The sequence below is a fragment of the Mustela putorius genome, unplaced genomic scaffold, assembly GCF_011764305.1.
Source record: "Mustela putorius furo isolate JIRA1106 unplaced genomic scaffold, ASM1176430v1.1 tig00003853_pilon_pilon_pilon, whole genome shotgun sequence".
In the NCBI taxonomy this organism is placed as follows: domain Eukaryota; kingdom Metazoa; phylum Chordata; class Mammalia; order Carnivora; family Mustelidae; genus Mustela; species Mustela putorius.
In genome coordinates, this window is record NW_025422005.1 from 53,310,368 (window position 1) to 53,328,866 (window position 18,499).

The 18,499-nt window shown below is 39.9% G+C and overlaps 1 protein-coding gene across 4 annotated transcripts in view; it reads left to right on the forward strand.

The window, feature by feature from the left end:
• DNAJC6 (DnaJ heat shock protein family (Hsp40) member C6) overlaps positions 1-14,840 on the forward strand; it is a 137,983-nt gene extending 123,143 nt beyond the window's left edge. For all 4 annotated transcript variants that reach the window (XM_004762946.3, XM_004762947.3, XM_004762945.3 and 1 more), the window contains exons 15-19: positions 204-323; positions 6,831-7,094; positions 9,397-9,539; positions 11,225-11,401; positions 12,471-14,840. In XM_004762946.3, the coding sequence (XP_004763003.1) occupies positions 204-323; positions 6,831-7,094; positions 9,397-9,539; positions 11,225-11,401; positions 12,471-12,572 (806 nt within the window). In that variant the 3' untranslated portion in view covers positions 12,573-14,840. The remainder of the gene's footprint in view (positions 1-203; positions 324-6,830; positions 7,095-9,396; positions 9,540-11,224; positions 11,402-12,470) is intronic.
• Positions 14,841-18,499: the final 3,659 nt, after the last annotated feature.

Consider the following 18,499-nt stretch of genomic DNA (forward strand, 5'->3'; position numbering starts at 1 on the left):
AATGACATTAGCCTCCTCTGTTCCCTGTCCCTGTTCCAAGCCACTGTTCACTTAAGTTGGAGAAATAAGGTCTATCAACTTCTAACGAACTTGCAAACCCTGTCCTGATTTGCCCTCAAGATGAGCCGTAGCTCTGGATTTCTGAATTGCAGAATTCAGCCTCGACGACTAACTCACTTTCAATCATTTTATTTCCTTTTCAGGAAGTTTTGGAGTGGGAAGCAAGTCAGCTGCCACCAGCCCAACGGGATCCTCGCATGGCACACCCACCCATCAAAACAAACCACAGACTCTGGATCCTTTTGCTGACCTTGGGACACTAGGTATGAACTCAGCAGGTTAAGATAAAAGTAGCATTTACTTTGGTTACAAAGCCTTACATCTAAATCTCTGGTGTTCCAACAAACTGGTGCCGTTACCTGGGAACTGAAATAGTATGTATTCTTAATCTTCTTATTCTTATTCTAAAATCTGAGATGGGCTTTTAAAAAAACAAAAACAAAAACAAAACAGGCTTCAAATACTGGTTGGAATCAACTGCTAGTACACCATTTCTCCAATGCCCAATTTTGGATTAGTAGCATGAGTACAGTCAGAACCTTCAGGAGCTCCTGATAACAGACTTTGGCTCAGCAGAGGTAATGAACATGTAGGGAAATGCTGAACAATGAGGCTGGTCACATAGATTTGTGCCATATGGGGCTCACCATGCACAGGCCTTCCTGTGATGGTACCACTGAGACCCTCACGTCGGCATCCATCTTCTCTCCACTGCCTACAGTGCTCTCTGATCAGTTTGTAAATTTCCATATAGAAAATAGACTCTCTATAGTATTTTCAAAGTGTTTTTCATCATATGTTAATCATTGTTGCAAGATAAGTGTTCCATGAGCAAGTAATTTTGGAAGCACCAAGTTTATTGGACTTTAATTATTGCAAAAGCTTCTGAGCATGGTGATGGTATTCATGGTGATGTTCCCCAAAAGGATAGAGTTGGCAGGGTTCTCAAACCATCTCACCAAGGAACTTTTTTTGAAGGAGCAGTTTTTTGGACTAGTATGCCGTGAAACCTTTTCTTTCTCTTTTTTCCTTCTTCTTTTGGGTAGTGCGGAGTTAAATAAGGATAGAGTATCCCAGACACAAAGCTTTGAATTGGCCGTGCAGATAGTTTAGGTTCTCAAGAGAGCCCTTCTTGGGGCGCCTGGGTGGCTCAGTGGGTTAAGCCTCTGCCTTCAGCTCAGGTCATGATCTCAGGGTCCTGGGAATGAGCCCTGCATCGGGCTCTCTGCTCAGCAGGGAGCCTTCTTCCCCCTCTCTCTATGCCTACTTGTGATCTCTCTCTGTGTCCAATGAATAAATAAAATCTTTAAAAAACAAAAAAAGAGAGAGAGCCCTTCTGAAGCTTGAGAGCTTAATCATCTGCAGGGGTTGAGAGCATGACTCCATTTTTGCCAGTAATTGTGTCAGAACCTTGACCTTCCATCATAAACTCCTTAGATTTTTTTTTTTCTTTTAAGAACTCTCAAAGTCATTTTCCTTTCTTTCCTTTTCCTTTTTAATATACATTTTGAATTTTAAAATAATAATATCAGGTGAAATTCTGTGTCAAATAAAATCTTATTCACTGCTCATTTTTTATCCATTCAACAGCTGTTTACTAAGTGCCCTCTGTGTGCTAACATTGTCTTAATAAAAACCAACCACACAAAGAAAACCAAAACAAAATTCCTGCCTTCCTAAAGCCTATATTCTAGAAAGGGAAAGAAACAGTAAATGAGTAAGTATATAATATGGTATCAAATTAAAACAAAAAAAACAATGTTATTTTAAGAGTTTTACATGTATCATTCCGTTTAATCTCCTCTGTAATCTTTTGAAGTATTGGGACTGGTATCCTCATTTTGCAGATGAGGAAACTGGGGCCCAGACGATTAAGTAACACACCCAAGTCCCATGATTTCAACCCCCCGAAGCTCTGGAGCTCACACTCATGAACCCCTTCTTAAGGCATATGGGGGAAAAAAAAAAAAAAAAAGCAAAGAGCGTGTGAATGATGGATGGCCTGGGGTGTTATTTTAGGTATCAAGTGGTTAGGAAAGGCCTCTCTGGAGAGGTGATCTTTATAGAAGATTCTTTTTAAAACTCCAGCCTCACATTCTGCATTTAGTTGTCATGTCCTTTTAGAAACGAATCTGGAATGGTTCCTTTGCCCTTTTTTTTCTTCCCTTTTTTTCTTTTTCTTTTTTTCTTTGCATGACATGGATCCTTGAGGGATATGGGCCAGGTGAGAAAGTCTCAGTTTGGTTTTGATGTTAACTTTGATCATTTGCTTTAAGGGGTGTCTGCCAGGTTTCTTCATTACAAAGTTACCATTTTTTCCCTTTGTAATTAATGAGTAATCTGGAGATAATTTGAGGCTATCCTCTCTGAGAATATCTTATTTTCCATCTGATTTAGCTACTGGTTTTAGCAGTCATTAGTGATTCTTGCCTAAAGCAGTTATTACTATGGTGGTTGTGAAATTGTGATTATCTGATTCTGCCCTTGTTTTTGTATATATTAATTGGCATTTAACTGTAAAAAAGAGTCTCTTTTTCTTTCTCTCTCATCCATTTGGACTAATGGATTTTTTTAAAAGATTTATTTATTTATTTGACAGGGAGAGAGAGAGATCACAAATAGGCAGAGAGGCAGGCAGAGAGAGGAGGAAGCAGGCTCCCCACTGAACAGAGAGCGTGATGCAGGGCTCAATCCTAGGACCCTGAGATCATGACCTGAGCCAAAGGCAGTGGCTTAACCCACTGAGCCACCGAGGCACCCCAGTGGATTCTTTTTTTATTCATTACTGTCATTACTTTCTGTAACGTTCATGTCTCAGATTTAGTTTGGTTTGTGAAAGCTTTTTTTTTTTTTCCTGGCTCCTCCGTCCTTTTCACTTGTGTCCATCAGTTTTTGAGAACCTTCCTTCTTTATGGCACAATAAGATGCTCCAGGCTTATCTTGAAATATTTGTTCCCCAGCCCTAAAATCAGTCATTCTCCAAGGAATCCTTATTCTCTTTTGTGGAAAATGGCATTTGGAAACCAAGGTCTGTGTGCCAAGTGTGTTCATTGGTACTGGGGTGAGTCTCATTGCTCTGCCTTTCAGAAGCTAGAGAGAGATGAGCAGGTGTAATTGAAATACAAAATCCCATCCGGTACGGCAGGACTCTTTTGTACCTTGCCCTATTCTGCATATGTGGCTTCCATTGCTCTGGATCTCAACAACACTAATTGTCCTACAACAAAAATAATTTCAGAATAGCTACACCCATATCACTACAATAATGAACCTGCTGGGAGGAGTTCAGGGGTTCTTTGCCAGTTTTGAAAGATAGTAATTCTTACAACTGCTGGGAAAACTGGTTTCCTAAATTTCTTTATTTTTCAAGTCACATAATTTAGGAAAGGTAAGTGACTTTTCTAAAGCCACAGAGTGAACAGGTCATAAGCAAAGCCAGAATTTTTGATACCCTGGCAATCGCTTTAAGGATTAAAATGAAACTTCCAAATTACATAGCTGCAATTCAGAAAAGGCAAAAGACAGTGTCCTTCTCCTAAAGATATTTTGACATTCAGCAATTCTGATGCGAATACCAGTGCCTTAGTTTTTCCTGAAGACATTCTGATCTAATTGGTCTGGCTGTGGCCTGAGTGTAGGGAGTTTTAAAAGCTCCCTAGGTGATTATAATGCACAACCAAGGCTGATAACCACTGCTTTGGCTTTTAATGAGGATAGCAGTGGCCTCTAGGTTTAGCTGCTGCTTTACATTTTTGTCAGTTCCCTGCTTCAGTAGCATTAAAAATTAAATTTCTGAACATGGGTAGAGAATATTCTGGAAGATTAGGCATCAGAAAGTCTTACAATGTTGATGAGCCCCTTGAGAGCAGGATCAGCATTTGCCTTTTCACTACCGTGTTGCAGCCTAGCATGTGAAAGATGCTCGATAGTGTTTTATAAATGAATGAATAAATGGCAGTGTAATGGGAATATGGAAGCTTTTTTTTTTTTAAGTTTTTAGGCTTTTCCATATTTATTGAATTTTTAATTATATATGTATATATTCTGAATTTATCTATCTATCTATCTATCTATCTATCTATTTATATTCAGAAGGAAGATAGTAAGCATCCTTAAACTGTAAAATGAAATCCCAGTGCAGAACGAATACCCAGTGTAAGGTGTATGTTGATGTGCTGTTGACAGGGGCTCATGAAAGAGGCTTCAGGCTCTGAGTTACTCACTGACAGGGGGCAATGCCAAGCTTCAGAGCTTCTGTCATTACCTTTTTCTATTACCAAGTATTTATTGAGCCCTTATGATGTACTGGTGTATACTGGGCATATGAACTTGCATCATAATATAATATGTAATGCCTCCTAATTTACTTAATTCAGGGTTTTTGAAATATTTTCATATAGCCTTTGTGTCTTTATGGTATACCTGTGATATAGATGTAGTTCTGGTTTTACAAATGAGGAAACTGAGGCTCCATGAGTTGAAGTTTTTCACTGAGCTTCAGAAGAACAAGGATTCTCTGTAGATCATATTCCTAGTGCTGTGTCCCCAGCTCTCAGCACAGGAGATGGCACATAGATGCTCTATAAATACTGATGAGTGAATGCATGGATGGTGAATGACTAGATGGATGGATGAATAAATGCGTTCATGAATGGGTGATAGAGCTGAGACTCAAACTCAGATTGACTGCAAGTTATAGTGTCCATAAGGCAGCATTCCCAGTGAGGAAGGAAGGAGTCCTAGATGAATAAAGGGAAAAGCCTATAGAGAGAAGAGACAGTAAGGGGTAACTTGCAGTGTCAGGCTCAGAGATTTGCGGAGGAATTAGGGATCATGGGTACAGCAAATGAGCATGACATTTGGAGGTAGGATGCCTATTGTCAAGCCCCCACACTGTTAACTAGCTGTGTGATCATGAGCACATCAGGAAACGTCCCTGAGTTTCGGATTTTCTTGTTGTTAAAGTGGGGTCAACGTGAAAAATTGCTCAACATCACTTGGCATCACGGAGATACAAATCAAAACCACAATGAGATACCGGTCAGAATAGCTAAAGTTAACAGTTCAGGAAACAACAGATATTGGCAAGGATGTGGAGAAAGGGGAGCCTTTTTACACTGTTGGTGGGAATGCAAACTGGTGCAACCACTCTGGAAGACAGTATGGAGGTTTCTCAAAAAGTTAAAGATAGAGCTACCCTATGATCTAGCAATTGCATTATTAGGTATTGATCCAAAGGATACAAACAGTGATTTGAAGGGGCACATGTACCCCAATGTTTATAGCAGCAAAATGTCCACAATAGCCAAACTGTGGGAAGAGTCCAGATGTCCACTGACAGATGAAAGGGTAGAGAAGATGTGGTATAGATATATGATGAAATATTACTTAGCCATCAGAAGGAATGAACTCTTGCCACTTGCAATAATGTAGATGAAACTAGAGGGTATTATGCTAAGAGAAATCAGAGAAAGTCAAATATATGAATTCATTCATATGTGGGATTTAAGAAACAAATCAGTTGAACATAGGGGAAGGGAAGGAAAAATAAGAATATCAGAGAGGAAGACAAACTGTAAGAGACTCTTAACTATAGAAAACTAAAGGAAGGTTGCTGGAGGGGAGCTGGGTGGGGGAATGGGGTACGTGGGTGATGGGCATTAGGAGGACACTTGATGGAATGAGCACTGGGTATGATATGCACCTGATGGATCACTGAATACAACCTATGAAATTAAAAATATACCATATGTTAATTAAATTTAAAATAAATATAAATATAAAAATAAGTACTTATGGATTAAAATATAAAAACTATAAAGGGGGATCAGTAGTACTGCCTACCTCCTTAAGAGTGTTGTATAGATTGAAAGCAGTAATATACACAAGCGTATTTTGTACGTAAATGTTAGTTATTTTATTATCACTGTTACTTTGGGTTTGGTGCATGAAAGATCACTACATTCCAGTTTCTCATTTTACCTCTTTAAACACAAGCCATAGCTGGTCTTTGTATTTTGGAAACAGCTCAGCATGTACGCAGTGAGTACTTAAAAGTTAGGAGGTTGTGGAATCAGAATTCTATTTAGATTCCTGGCACAAACTAATAATTTTTTTAAGCTTGAGTAAGATCCTTTGCCTGGTTCAAAGTTGTGTTAGCAGTTGGCTGTGTTTACTCTCCTGCAATGAAATGCAAGAAGTGTGAAATTGAAACCTACTTGTGAAATTTCAGAGCATCTTTGTTTACTCTTGGGCACTCACCACTGTTGTTCTTAACAACAAACAATGATTAATCTTGATCATTGACAGGTAAGTAGTACCTTAGTGAGTGAACATATTTTGCTTTATTCTCTGTTCTTGTCATTTTGTAGTTTTTCTTCCAGTGAAGAAAACAGAATGAGCTTAGAAGGTGGGAGGGAGAGAAGAGATGGCACAGTGGGAAAAGCTGGGGCTCTTCAGGCTTGGAGTCAAAGACCCGCATTCCAGTCTCGGTTCTGTCACTTGCCGGCTGTGTGACTTGGGAAAAAATCACCTAACTGCTCTGGACTGCAGTTTGTTTATCTGAAGAAAATGATGCGGCTAATAATACATAACCTAAAAATGTCACTGTGGAGATTAAAGGAAACACATACCTGCAGTTTCTTTAACTATTAGGAAGGTTAATTGTGTTATCAGTCAAAGTAATTTCCACTAAAATCACTGAAAACAGTAACTTGGGATATGGCTCTTCAAAATAGCATTCCTATCTCTTTCTCTGTTTGTTTCCATAGGTAGTTCTTCATTTGCCAGCAAACCCACCACACCAACTGGATTGGGTGGAGGATTTCCACCTCTCAGCTCACCGCAGAAAGCATCTCCCCAGCCCATGGGGGGAGGGTGGCAGCAGGGAGGGAGCTACAGCTGGCAGCAGACACAGTCTAAGCCACAGACCAGCATCCCCCACTCGTCTCCCCAGCACCGACCCAACTACAACGTGAGCTTCTCAGCCATGCCTGGGGGGCAGAGTGAACGTGGGAAAGGATCAGCTAATTTGGGTAAGGATGATGGTGTGTAGCCTGACCGGAGGATAGCCTGCATTGTCATACTACCTGTGTGTATGTATGTCCGAAGAGACAGAACACAATTCCAGTGCTTTCTGAGTGAATCTTAGAGTTGTAGAGACACACCATGATCCCTACCTCCCACTCTGGGCCTGAAGCACCTGGGTGTACCATGCTCTTAACACTTATGGCATTTTGTGACTGCTAGTTCACTTGTCTGTCTCTTTCCACCTGGAGACCGGATGGAGAGCAGGGCCTGCGTCATGTTCTCATTAGCACCTAGCTTAGTAGGCACTAAATAATACTGAGTGGATGTGAATGGAGGGGTAGCTGGTTCTTGAAGCTGTTATTCCTTTGGAAGAGGGAGTAGAGAGAAAGTTTGGGAACCTTGCAAGCACTGTTCATATTTGCCCTTGGATCCTGATTAGAGGAGGGTGTCTGTCCTGGACATCTAGTCTTGGTTGTGCTCTGATTGGTGGATATTTCTGAGATCATTCAGTTTTCTTTTTTATTTATTTTTTATTATTATTTTTATTTTTTATTTTTATAAACATATATTTTTATCCCCAGGGGTACAGATCATTCAGTTTTCTATGATGGCTTTTTTCCTCTCTTCTGAGAAGAAAGTTAAAAGAACACAAAGTGGGCCAAGAGCTAAGGCTAGAGGACACTCTGGATAGGCCTCCTTCTTTTCTTTTTCTTTTCTTTTCTTTTTTTGAATGGGATTCTTGATAACAAGGAAAAAGAGATATATTTTGCCTAGCAGGGGTGGTTAAATTTGAGTTTGTTAAACAGCCTGTTATAATGTATTTTACATTTCAGTTGATCTGATCGTATTCAAGAACTAAATGTGGAGGGATGTGGTGAGGAAATAGGCCTTTCTCTCTATGGAACATGGGAAAGGAAACTCTGCTTTTTCTAGTCACTGTAGCTTACTGTATGTCAGGTGCTATTCCAACCAGTTTCATATATTATTTCATATGACTTTCAAAACCAACCCCATGTCATAGATTTAAAAAAAAAATCTATGATGGAGATAAATAATTTAAGTCCCTGTGGCTTTTAAGTGGCAAGGGCAAGATTGGAACCCAGGCAATGTGGCTCCAGAACCCCTTCTCTTAACTGTCACACTCTACCGGATATGACACAGGTGCCTTCTCAAAGTAATAACATGACAGGGATTTTTGTTGTTGTTGGGAATATGTAACATCATGTTTCTTCTTTGGTTAGCAGTGGATATTGCTTGGACAATTCCATAGAGCCATGTGGCTTTCCCTCTGTTTTGTATTTTGAGTAGATGTAGGGTGATTGGCTTCAGTCAGCAGAACATTATGGAGTGCTCATCTTCAGTGTAGAGAACATCAGCATTATGGCAGTGAACAAGACAGACAAATACCGTCATCTCAGAGCACTTACATTTTAGCATGTGCATGTGCGCGTGCGTGTGTCTTATAGTATAGACATGGCAAATGGGTTTCAATTCACAATGCTAGCATTGATTGATGGGCATTGACAGCATGGATGTCTGTGTTTGGGTTCTGTTCTGTTTTAATTTAATAAACATTTAAATAGTCAGGCACTATTCTAAACCCTTTAAAATGTTAACGTATCAATTCTCACAACAGCCCTATGAGGTAAATGGTATTTAACACCATCCCTGTTTTACAGATGAGGAAACTGAGGCATGCACATGATAACTGACTTGCTTCAACATTACATTGCCAGTAAGTGGCAGAGCTATGATTAAAGTCTGGGATCCCAGCCCCAGAGACTTTGCTCTTTGCCACCATGCTAGGCTGCCTCTCCAAACATTAAGACTTGGTGAAAAAGAGCACTGTGCAGGACTCAGACGGCCAGCTGGGTGTGGGCAGGAAAGCAGTGGCATCCATGGACTGCAAGTACCTAAACTCAGGTGTTAGCCGCATCGCTGATACTAACTAGTTCTATGACTGGTGTGGGTGGGGGGTGTGCATCACAAGTATCCTCAGCTATGAGAAGATGATACAGTGGGAAAAGTGTTATGGAGTTGGATTTAGTCTAACAATCCAGCCAGGAGTCCTAACTTTGCGATGGATATGGTCTATGATTCTGGGCAAATCTCTTAGTTTCTCCAGACCTCATTTTCCTCATCTGTCACACGGGCATGAGAGTCTCATACTCTGTTCATTGGGTAAGTATAAGGAGTAAGAGGATTAATGCATGTGAAAGCACCTTGGAGACCCTAAGTGTTATGAGGTGATAGGATTTTGTGTTTAAGAGTAAAATTATAATGATTTTTAAAAAAATTCTGTTGCAGAAGGGAAACAAAAAGCAGCTGACTTTGAAGATTTACTTTCTGGTCAAGGTTTCAATGCACACAAAGACAAAAAGGGGCCTCGAACAATAGCTGAGATGAGAAAGGAGGAAATGGCTAAGGAAATGGATCCTGAGAAATTGAAGGTGAGTGAGCCCTTGGCCCAGTGTGATTATTTGGTGTGACAGTCATGTGAGAAGATCAGGGGGTGTGGAGCCATCAGTGTTCCTGGTTCCTGGCTTCCTCACTGCTTCCCTCCACTTTCCACCAGAGCAGTTCTACTTTTATCTGTTTTGATTCTAGAAGTCTAGGTAGCATTGGATTTGGGGAAAAAGAATATTTCCCCATTTAAAAAAACAGTTATAAACCAGGTACTCCTGATTTAGCCTGGAAACCAAAGGGTGGTTACATGGTTAAATTGTGTGAGGTAGTGGAGAACAGGTCTGTAAAAGATCAAGAGAACTGGAATGTTCTCACAGATGGAGAGGTTGAATTCCTACCTGACGAAATATGCTGACACTAGAACTAACTGGGAGATGGCGCTCTAATCTGTTACTGCATTAAAGGATCTCCAGAACCAGGATTAGCACAGCCAGTCCATTTTGCACATTTTGAAAAAAATGTAACATATTTCCAGACAATTTGAACATTTGTTTAAGATCTAAAGATCCTTGGATACTCTTTTTTTAAAAAATCTTATTGATTTTATTTGACACAGAGAGATCACAAGTAGGCAGAAAGGCAGGTAGAGAGAAAGGAGGAAGCAGGCTCCCCACTGAGCAGAGAGCCCCACGGGGGGCCGATCCCAGGACCCCGAGATCACGACCCTAGCCGAGGCAGAGGTTCAACCCAATGAGCCACCCAGGCGCCCCTTGGATACTCTTTTGAGGGCAATACGGGATCCTTTGTTTGCATGCTTGCCTTTTTATTTCATGTAACACCACAGAGGTTTCATTTTTCTTACAAAACTCTGTGCTTCATCTCAGTAACTCTGTGCTTAATCTCAGTTTGTTCATTAGGCAAACTCTAACAGTTTTCTATGAAAAAAAAGTGGTTTAAGTCTTTTAAACTATGGTTGGTTATTTAGCAGGTACTAGGTATTTAGTTGCTTAGGAGAGTAGCCATCCTTCACCTTGGCTAAGCCATCACTCATCAACAAATACCCTCTGAGCATCTATTATGTGCTAAATGCTGGTGCATTCTTACAAACCCTTCAACATAATCACCTCATTTGATAGTTTTTGAGTAGTCTTTTGAACCAGGCATGTTATTTCGCTCTTGAGTTCCACTGATGTATAGGAAACAGTACCTTTTCTCAAACAACTCTGCGTAATGGCAAAGAAAGGTGATTTCGATAAAGTATTACATATATTATGATAGAAACATGCTCAAGGGATTAACTCAGAGAAATGTGTTCTTTTTTTCAAGGGGTATTTATTTGGTGTCTGTCTGCCAGACACTACACTAGACAGAGGCAGAGAGCAGAGACCAAAGTAGACATGGGTGTGCCTCTACAGGTTCCAAGCTTTAGAAATGGGATTAACTCCGGGAGTGGGGCCAAGAGGAAGGAATTCAAGTTGGCAAAGGCAAATAGTAGGAAAGTCCTGAGCAGGCTTTAAAAGGATGATGAAGGGTCAGCCAGAAAGACAGGTTAGGAGATGGATGTGGAAAAGGATGCCAGGTTGAGGAAACAGCTTGGCATATGCACAGAGTCCCAAGTAGTTAAGCCCCAAGTAGTTGATGTCGCTGAGGCAGGAGGGGTTTCCAGAGTCTCGATAGAGACCTTGGGGATTGAAACATTTGAATTTCCTAATTCCCTCTGCATTGACAGATTCTGGAATGGATTGAAGGCAAAGAGAGAAATATCAGAGCACTTCTGTCCACGATGCACACGGTGCTGTGGGCTGGGGAGACCAAGTGGAAACCAGTGGGCATGGCGGACCTGGTAACACCTGAGCAGGTGAAAAAGGTGTACCGGAGGGCTGTGCTGGTGGTGCACCCGGATAAAGTGAGTATAACCTGCCCTTGATGAAGCAGGAGGAATGAAACTATACAATACAACACAACAATGGAATGAGGGGCCTTTACTAGGTGTATGATTTACCGCCGAGTAATTTTTAGGGATCGGATGTAATTGTGTCCTGGCTTATAATAGTAAGGGTGGGCTAAGAGCTGGATAGAGGAAAACTTTTCTCTTGTAGAGATATGGCAGGATGTTTAGCCGCAGCTCTAGGGAAGAAGCTTTAGCATGTAGTTGGCAAAATTGGTGGGAATCAACAAAGTATTCAAAATGGACCTAAAATCGTCATTCTGTTGATGATGCCAGTTTATGTTTTCATGGAAGTATATAAACATATAGGTGCTCTCCAATATCAGAAGCTACCGGATGGCCCCAGTTGAAATCCTCATAAGACGAAGAAACCTCTTAGACGGAAGTGAATCACCTTGCTGTCATATAGACAAACTTGGTTTTATTTACACCAGCCCTGTTATGTGAGGCTATGGTTGAAATGCCACTTGGGAACACATGCTTGAATTTCATGTATTTGATTTTCATTTCTCTACTTTTGATGACTAGTCTGAAGAAGAGAATTAATCAGAAACAAAGCGTTTCAGTGAATCAAAAGAGAAAGAGGAACAGGAACCTAGGAAAATACACAAACCCTGCACCTATGTTATGGGTTTCCAAGAACTTAAATTTTTTTTGAAATTGGAAAATAGAGGAGTTTACTAATTTAAATTAAATTAATTAATTAAATTAAATTACTAATTATAGATAGGCTGTCCTGAGCCTTTGTCATTGGTAAGTACTTCTGGAGAATGGGTCCATCTTTCACTACTCAGTAAGTGCTCTGTATCTGCTCATTCATGGACTACTGTTACCGTATGTCAATGCCTAAGGGGAGGGAGTTCTGGGGAGGCCATATCATTAGGGTCACATAGATAAGCTATAAAAAGAAATGGCCTAATAGAAAAACATTTCAATTACTTGGAACCCCCTATTAACAGTGAAAATTGTAATACAGGTAAAATTTTGGTCTGTAGTATGTAATGCATTGTTTTATTTTTTTCTACAGGCTACCGGGCAACCCTATGAACAATATGCAAAGATGATTTTCATGGAGCTCAATGATGCCTGGTCTGAATTTGAAAATCAAGGTCAAAAGCCCTTGTATTAACATATGAGCTTTTCCATCTCTGCGGCAGACCTGTGCTAATGCTTAGTGTGTGTCACAATTCTGAAGTTTTCACAGGTGAACCCAAAACTCTAGTAACATGTTTCCAGTACTAAACTGTTAAATTACTCGTGAATTAATTCCTCACTGATAAGGATTGTGGATGTTTGTTTCCTCAAGTCCCCACTATAAAAAGTCCAAAGCAGGGGAGGAACTTTTAGTCAGACAACCTTGTGGAGTTACAAGATTCCAGCCTGCTCTCTGGGGAGCTGACTCAGCATTTTGTGGGGAAATGGAAAACTGAGGCCACCAAAGGCATAACACCATCTCATTGTCTGAGAACAGGAATAATGAGCAAAAGCTATGCTAATTGGATTACATTATAGATTTTAACTAATGGTTTTTAGATTTTATTGGAAAGATGTAATTTGAGCCATGGCTTTACATAGATTCTAGGAACACAACCATTGAATATTTTACTTTTATGGAAATTTACAATGGTCTTTAGCATAATACTGTATACTTCTTTTGGTCAAGAGGACTAACTCATGTAAAAGAACTTGAACTGTGGAAAGTGATTGTATTACAATACAGTGATTGCCAACTCTTCCTTGGATAAGCTAAAACTTAATGGAAATGCTGAGTAAAGAAAACAGGGATACTGTGGAGACAGAAATCTTTGTTCCTGGTCAGAAAGTTGGGCTGCTACTTTCCTCTCCCTTTAGAAAACTGTGGTTGCTTAAAGAAAATGTCTTAATGATGTAACTTCAACTCTAAACCTAATCTGAAAGAAATTTACAATTTTGCCATAAGGCTTCATGCTCTTCCTTTTGCTTAAGTCAGGAAAATGTTCTTAGCTGGAAATAGGTTGCGAGGCAGTTTGGCACAGTCACAGTGTATCAGGCCTGATACCCCGTAAGGAGTCCCTGTCCTCTAGGTCTGTGAGCGGTTGTGCTGAGGGCATAGAAAACCCACACTGAACACAAGTAATGAGGTAGGCGCAGTGGCGGGGTGGGGCGGGGGAGGGGGGAGCTGTGCTCACCTTCCCACCAAGTTAGGTGGGGGCTTGTCAGGATTTGCTTGGAGGAACCGTGTCTTCCTCCCACCTATTGAAACTGTTGGATCCTTGGATTCTTACAGTGGGTTTATTGTTTTCAAAGTAGCTGGGGGTCCACAGAACAGCATACACACAGGGACATCTGTGAAAGCAAAGCCAGAAGGAGACCTTTGCAGACTTCACACTGGTTGGATTTCAGTCCAGCGTTTTGGCTGTTTCTCATTTTGAGGGCTCAGCAGTTGCTATCCCGAGACTTCAGGAAGTCTCTCTGGGTGTGCACATACACAAAGTGCATAGTATATCTATGCAAAGCAGATGGGCAAAAAGATTTCCATGCTAATCTTAAAAGGTTCGTGCTCAATATTGTGAAAAGCTTTCAGAAGTTGTTTTTAAACGACAATCATTTTTTGTTTCCATTTTCATTTTCTTGTGGCAAACTGTACCAGAAAAGCAGCATGTCAGAAATACTTTATGTTCTATATAGAACTTGTTCTTTCTTGCTTGCTCACTTACTTTCTCTTCCTTTTTTGTTATGTTTGTTATTTATTTTACTCTTTATTGACAATGTGAAACTTGCAGAAAATGTTCTCTTTTTAAATATACAGCTGTAAACTGTTCAAGGTAACCATAACAAACTAGGTGTTATTTATTAACGTATAATGAAATAATGTTTGATCCAGTATGTGCTTGTCTTATTTAAAACTGGAATGTGAGACATGTTGCTGTGACCTGGTTATTTTTTTTTCTTTCTCATTCACATTTGTAGATATTGTGTGAACTACAGTATATAATGATAATAATTAAAAGGATATTATGTGAATGTCACGTACATTTTGAAATGATAGAACTATATTAGCTTTGTATCATGTTTGGATAATTCATCAATGTTCACAGTATAAAACATCATTAAACATTATGTAATTAGCAAGAGAAAGAATCTTACCTAACTTATTAAATTTGGGATTTCCCTCATCTCTCTTCCAGATACATTACAATTCTGGACCCCTATTTATCTCAAAACTCTTAACATATGCAAACCAACAGGTTTTTGCATTCCTTTTAAATATCTGGTTGTGACAAAGCTTGTTGTTGATCAGATTCACTGTTTCATTCATGTTTGTTGTAATATATTTTTTGTTTTGTAAATATGTTACACACAACAAAATGTGATTGGTCTAAAATATTTGTAATGTATATTAAAAGGCTCAAAAATATTTGTAGAAACCTAAGTTATTTTTGCACTTATAGGAATTTAATGACAAGTTTGAGTTACATCTTCTGACGCGATTCACTTTTAAGAAAAGTTACGGGAAAAGAATATGAAAAGCCATTTAATACATTTGCACCAAAATGTGATCTGAGAGGATTTCTGGATTTATACTTTAACCACCCTCATCCCGCCCTTTCCCCTTACGCATGCACACATAATACACACACACACACACACACACACACACACACACACTTTGGATCATGCTCTGTAAATACAATGTTTCAAAAAGAATCAGCATAGAAATCCTGGTCTCCTAGATAGAATATTAGTGGATATTCAAAGCTGTGCTTGTATGCTGAAGCAAAAGAATTAATCCTGGGAGTCTGGGACTTTATCAAAAACAGTTATAGCTGACCCCTGAAAAGTGCGGGGATTAGGGTTTCTTACCTCCCCATGCAGTTAAAAATCAATGTATAACTTTTGACTCCCCCCAAAACTTAACTACTAATAGCCTACTATCGTTGACCAGGAGCCTTGCTGATAACATAAAGGTGATTGACAGAAATTGTGTGTGTGTGTGTGTGCGCGTGTGTATAAAATACTGTATAATATATAATGTTCTGTATTACAGAATACTGTATTTGTACAATAAAATAAGGTAGAAAAAGGAAATGTTACAAAAATCACAAGAGAAAACACATTTACAGTACTATGCTGTCTTTATTGAAAAAAATCCATGTATAAGTGGACCTATACGGGTCAAACCTATATTGTTCGAGAGTCAACTCTATTTTAGTTCTTTAAGTATAGAAGTAGCATGTTCATTTGGAAGCACATGCTGCAAATCAAAAGCATTTGAATCATCCCTGTACTGTCTCTGTCTGGAAGAATGTTCAAGTTGGATTGATGGAATGGTATTACACTGATGAAACACCATTGTGTATGGAGTGAACACAAATGTTGAATTCCAGAAACAGTTAATCACTGCAATAAGACACTTTTCCCTGCTGGAAATCTCTTTGAGGGAATTTAGGTCAAGTAAACAGGTTTTGGTTGTTCTAAAGATAAATCATGGTGTTTGGCATAATGGTACAGTATTGGTTTGAGATCAGAAGACTGCATTTAAATCCTGGTTTTTCTACTTAAGGACTGTCGTATTTGACAAGTTTCTTAAACTAAAGTTTAATTTTATCACCTGTACAATAGAGGTAATGGAGGAATTAGGGACCATATATAAACTGCTCTCAAGTGAGTACTCAAAATAAGAGCTGTTGTCATTGTTACTGAGAGTCTGTAGGACAAAGTAGATCACTGCAGGTCACTATTGGTGCTGGAATTACAGTGAAGCCTTGGGTTGTGGGGAGTGAATAACACAAATAGAAAAAAGCTTCGAGAGAAACTTGTGCCTTTGGCCCTTATTTCTATATCTTTGGAATGACAGAGATCTGCCATCTCTGTCATTCCAAAATGGCAGAGATTTGAATTGTAGGTTCTGTAATGTAAAGGGAATGACTGTGTGGAAGGAAGTAGTGGTTGAGAGTTAGGGAGGGAAACTGACGTTGCTGATTTCAGTGGTTGCATCACCCGTGGATTTAACTTAAGCACTGATTCAAGAGCCTACCCCAGAGCAGATGGGATCTGTCTTGCATGCATGGCCCTAGGTGCTATGACACACGTTTCTCATTTAATTCTCAAAAAGTTCTGAGGGGCAGTTTTGTAAAATTCACGTCATGGAGACATTTACCCAGATCTGGGGTCTGAAGTTAGATCTTTTCTGTAGGATAGGGAGAGATGGTACTGTGGATGGTGAACTTACTAATTTTTGTTCATTCAACCAATATTTTGTGTAAACTGAATGCCAGTTGCTAATAGATATGTAAGAGAAAATGAAAATGAATAAATGGGTTTGACTGCCCTGTAAAACATAGGAGGTTGCTGTTCTTCTAATTGCTACAGCAGATTTAGAGGGAGTAGTACGAGTGCTGATTATCTGCCTGTAGAGTTGGGATGGTTTTGGGTTTTATAGCAGCTTCTCTATGCACTAGTTACTATTTGAGCCTCAGTTTTCCCATCTGCAAGATGGAGATAATATAACCTAGTTCATAGTGTGAGGGGATTGAATGCCAGGAGAGAATATGAAAATTTATCTAAAGGGGTTCACTGAAGTCCTGGGCAGCATGACAGAGGACATGGATCTTCCCACCTTCAAGTCGTGGGGTAGGATTCAGCTTCTAAGGTTTTACTTTCTTTTTTGGTGACTCTTTTATTCTTGAGGAAACATGGAATGGTGAAGTGGAAGAACAATTTTTTAGTGCACCAGCTGGCAAAAGAAAATCAGATATTCTCAGGGGATAGTTAAAGCCTTTAGAAAGAGGCTTTCTCTTTTAGACTGTTTAGTAAACTGGAAAGGACAGATGGTGTGGCCAGGAACCTTGTTGGGAATTGTAATATTATGACTTATAAGAAGTATATATCTGATCATTTAGATGAGCAACATATATTTCTTACATATATTTGGACTTCATCCACAGTTCCTGGCCCACAGTTCCCAAAACCCTTGGAATTTCCTTAAGTGTAGAGAGGGATAAAGATGTCTTTTGCTAATAAGGTGACTTTTGGAAAGAAAGATCTGGGCTGGTTGCCAATGTAGCCAACCACATTTTTAAGAGGGTTGGCCCTTTCAGTCCTACCCCATGACCTCCCAGGAGACAAGAGGGGCTGGAGGATGAATCAGATGCCGGTGGCCAATGATTTAATTGATTATGCCTATGTAATGAAGCCTCCATAATAACCCAGAAGGACAGGGTTCAGAGAGCTTCCGGTTGGTGAACACTTGGAGATGTGGACAGAGGGGTACACCTGAAGAGGGCATGGATGCTCAGCATTCTTTCCCCACACTTTGCCCTACCCATCTCTACCACTGGCTGTTCCTGAGTGATTGCTTTTTTATAATAACCCAGTAATCTAGGAATCAAAATGTTTGAGTTCTGTGAGCTACTGTAGCAATTAATCAAACAGGAGGAGGTCCTGGGGACCGCTGAGTTATAGCCAGTCATCAGAAATACAGGTAACAACCCGGACTTAACAACTGGTGTCTCAAGTCCAAGGTAGGTCAGAAGCATAGGTAAGAACCTGGCTGTGACTGGCATCAGAAGGTGAAAGGTGTGGAGTCTCGTAGAACTAAACCCTTAGCCTGTGGAATTAGATGCTATTTCCAGGTACATAGTGTCAAAATTTATCTGAATTGTAGGACACCCTGTTGGTGTCCAAGAATTGCTTGGTGCTGTATGGGAAGAGTTTCTACCTCACTTTCTCTACCCCCCCCCACACACACTTGGAAATTAGGTCCAGGAACCTAATTTAGGGACAAATACGATCTCTGTACTTTTCTGATTCCAGACATTACCCCTGAGCAAACACCTCATCTTTTTTCTTCCCACCATCTTTCAGTTTCTTACTGCTAAGTCTAAAGCACTCAAACCAAGCTGCACTCTTAGATAATGTCACTTTTCCCCAAAATCAGTTCCCTTCTGTGGGACTGGCCTCAGACTGACTTGGAAGTCTCCAGCAAATCTTTATATATGGCCTTTCAGATACTTAATGGATGCCTGGGAATAGAAAGGGAAATGGGGAGATTTGATCCCACAGAAAATCCTTATC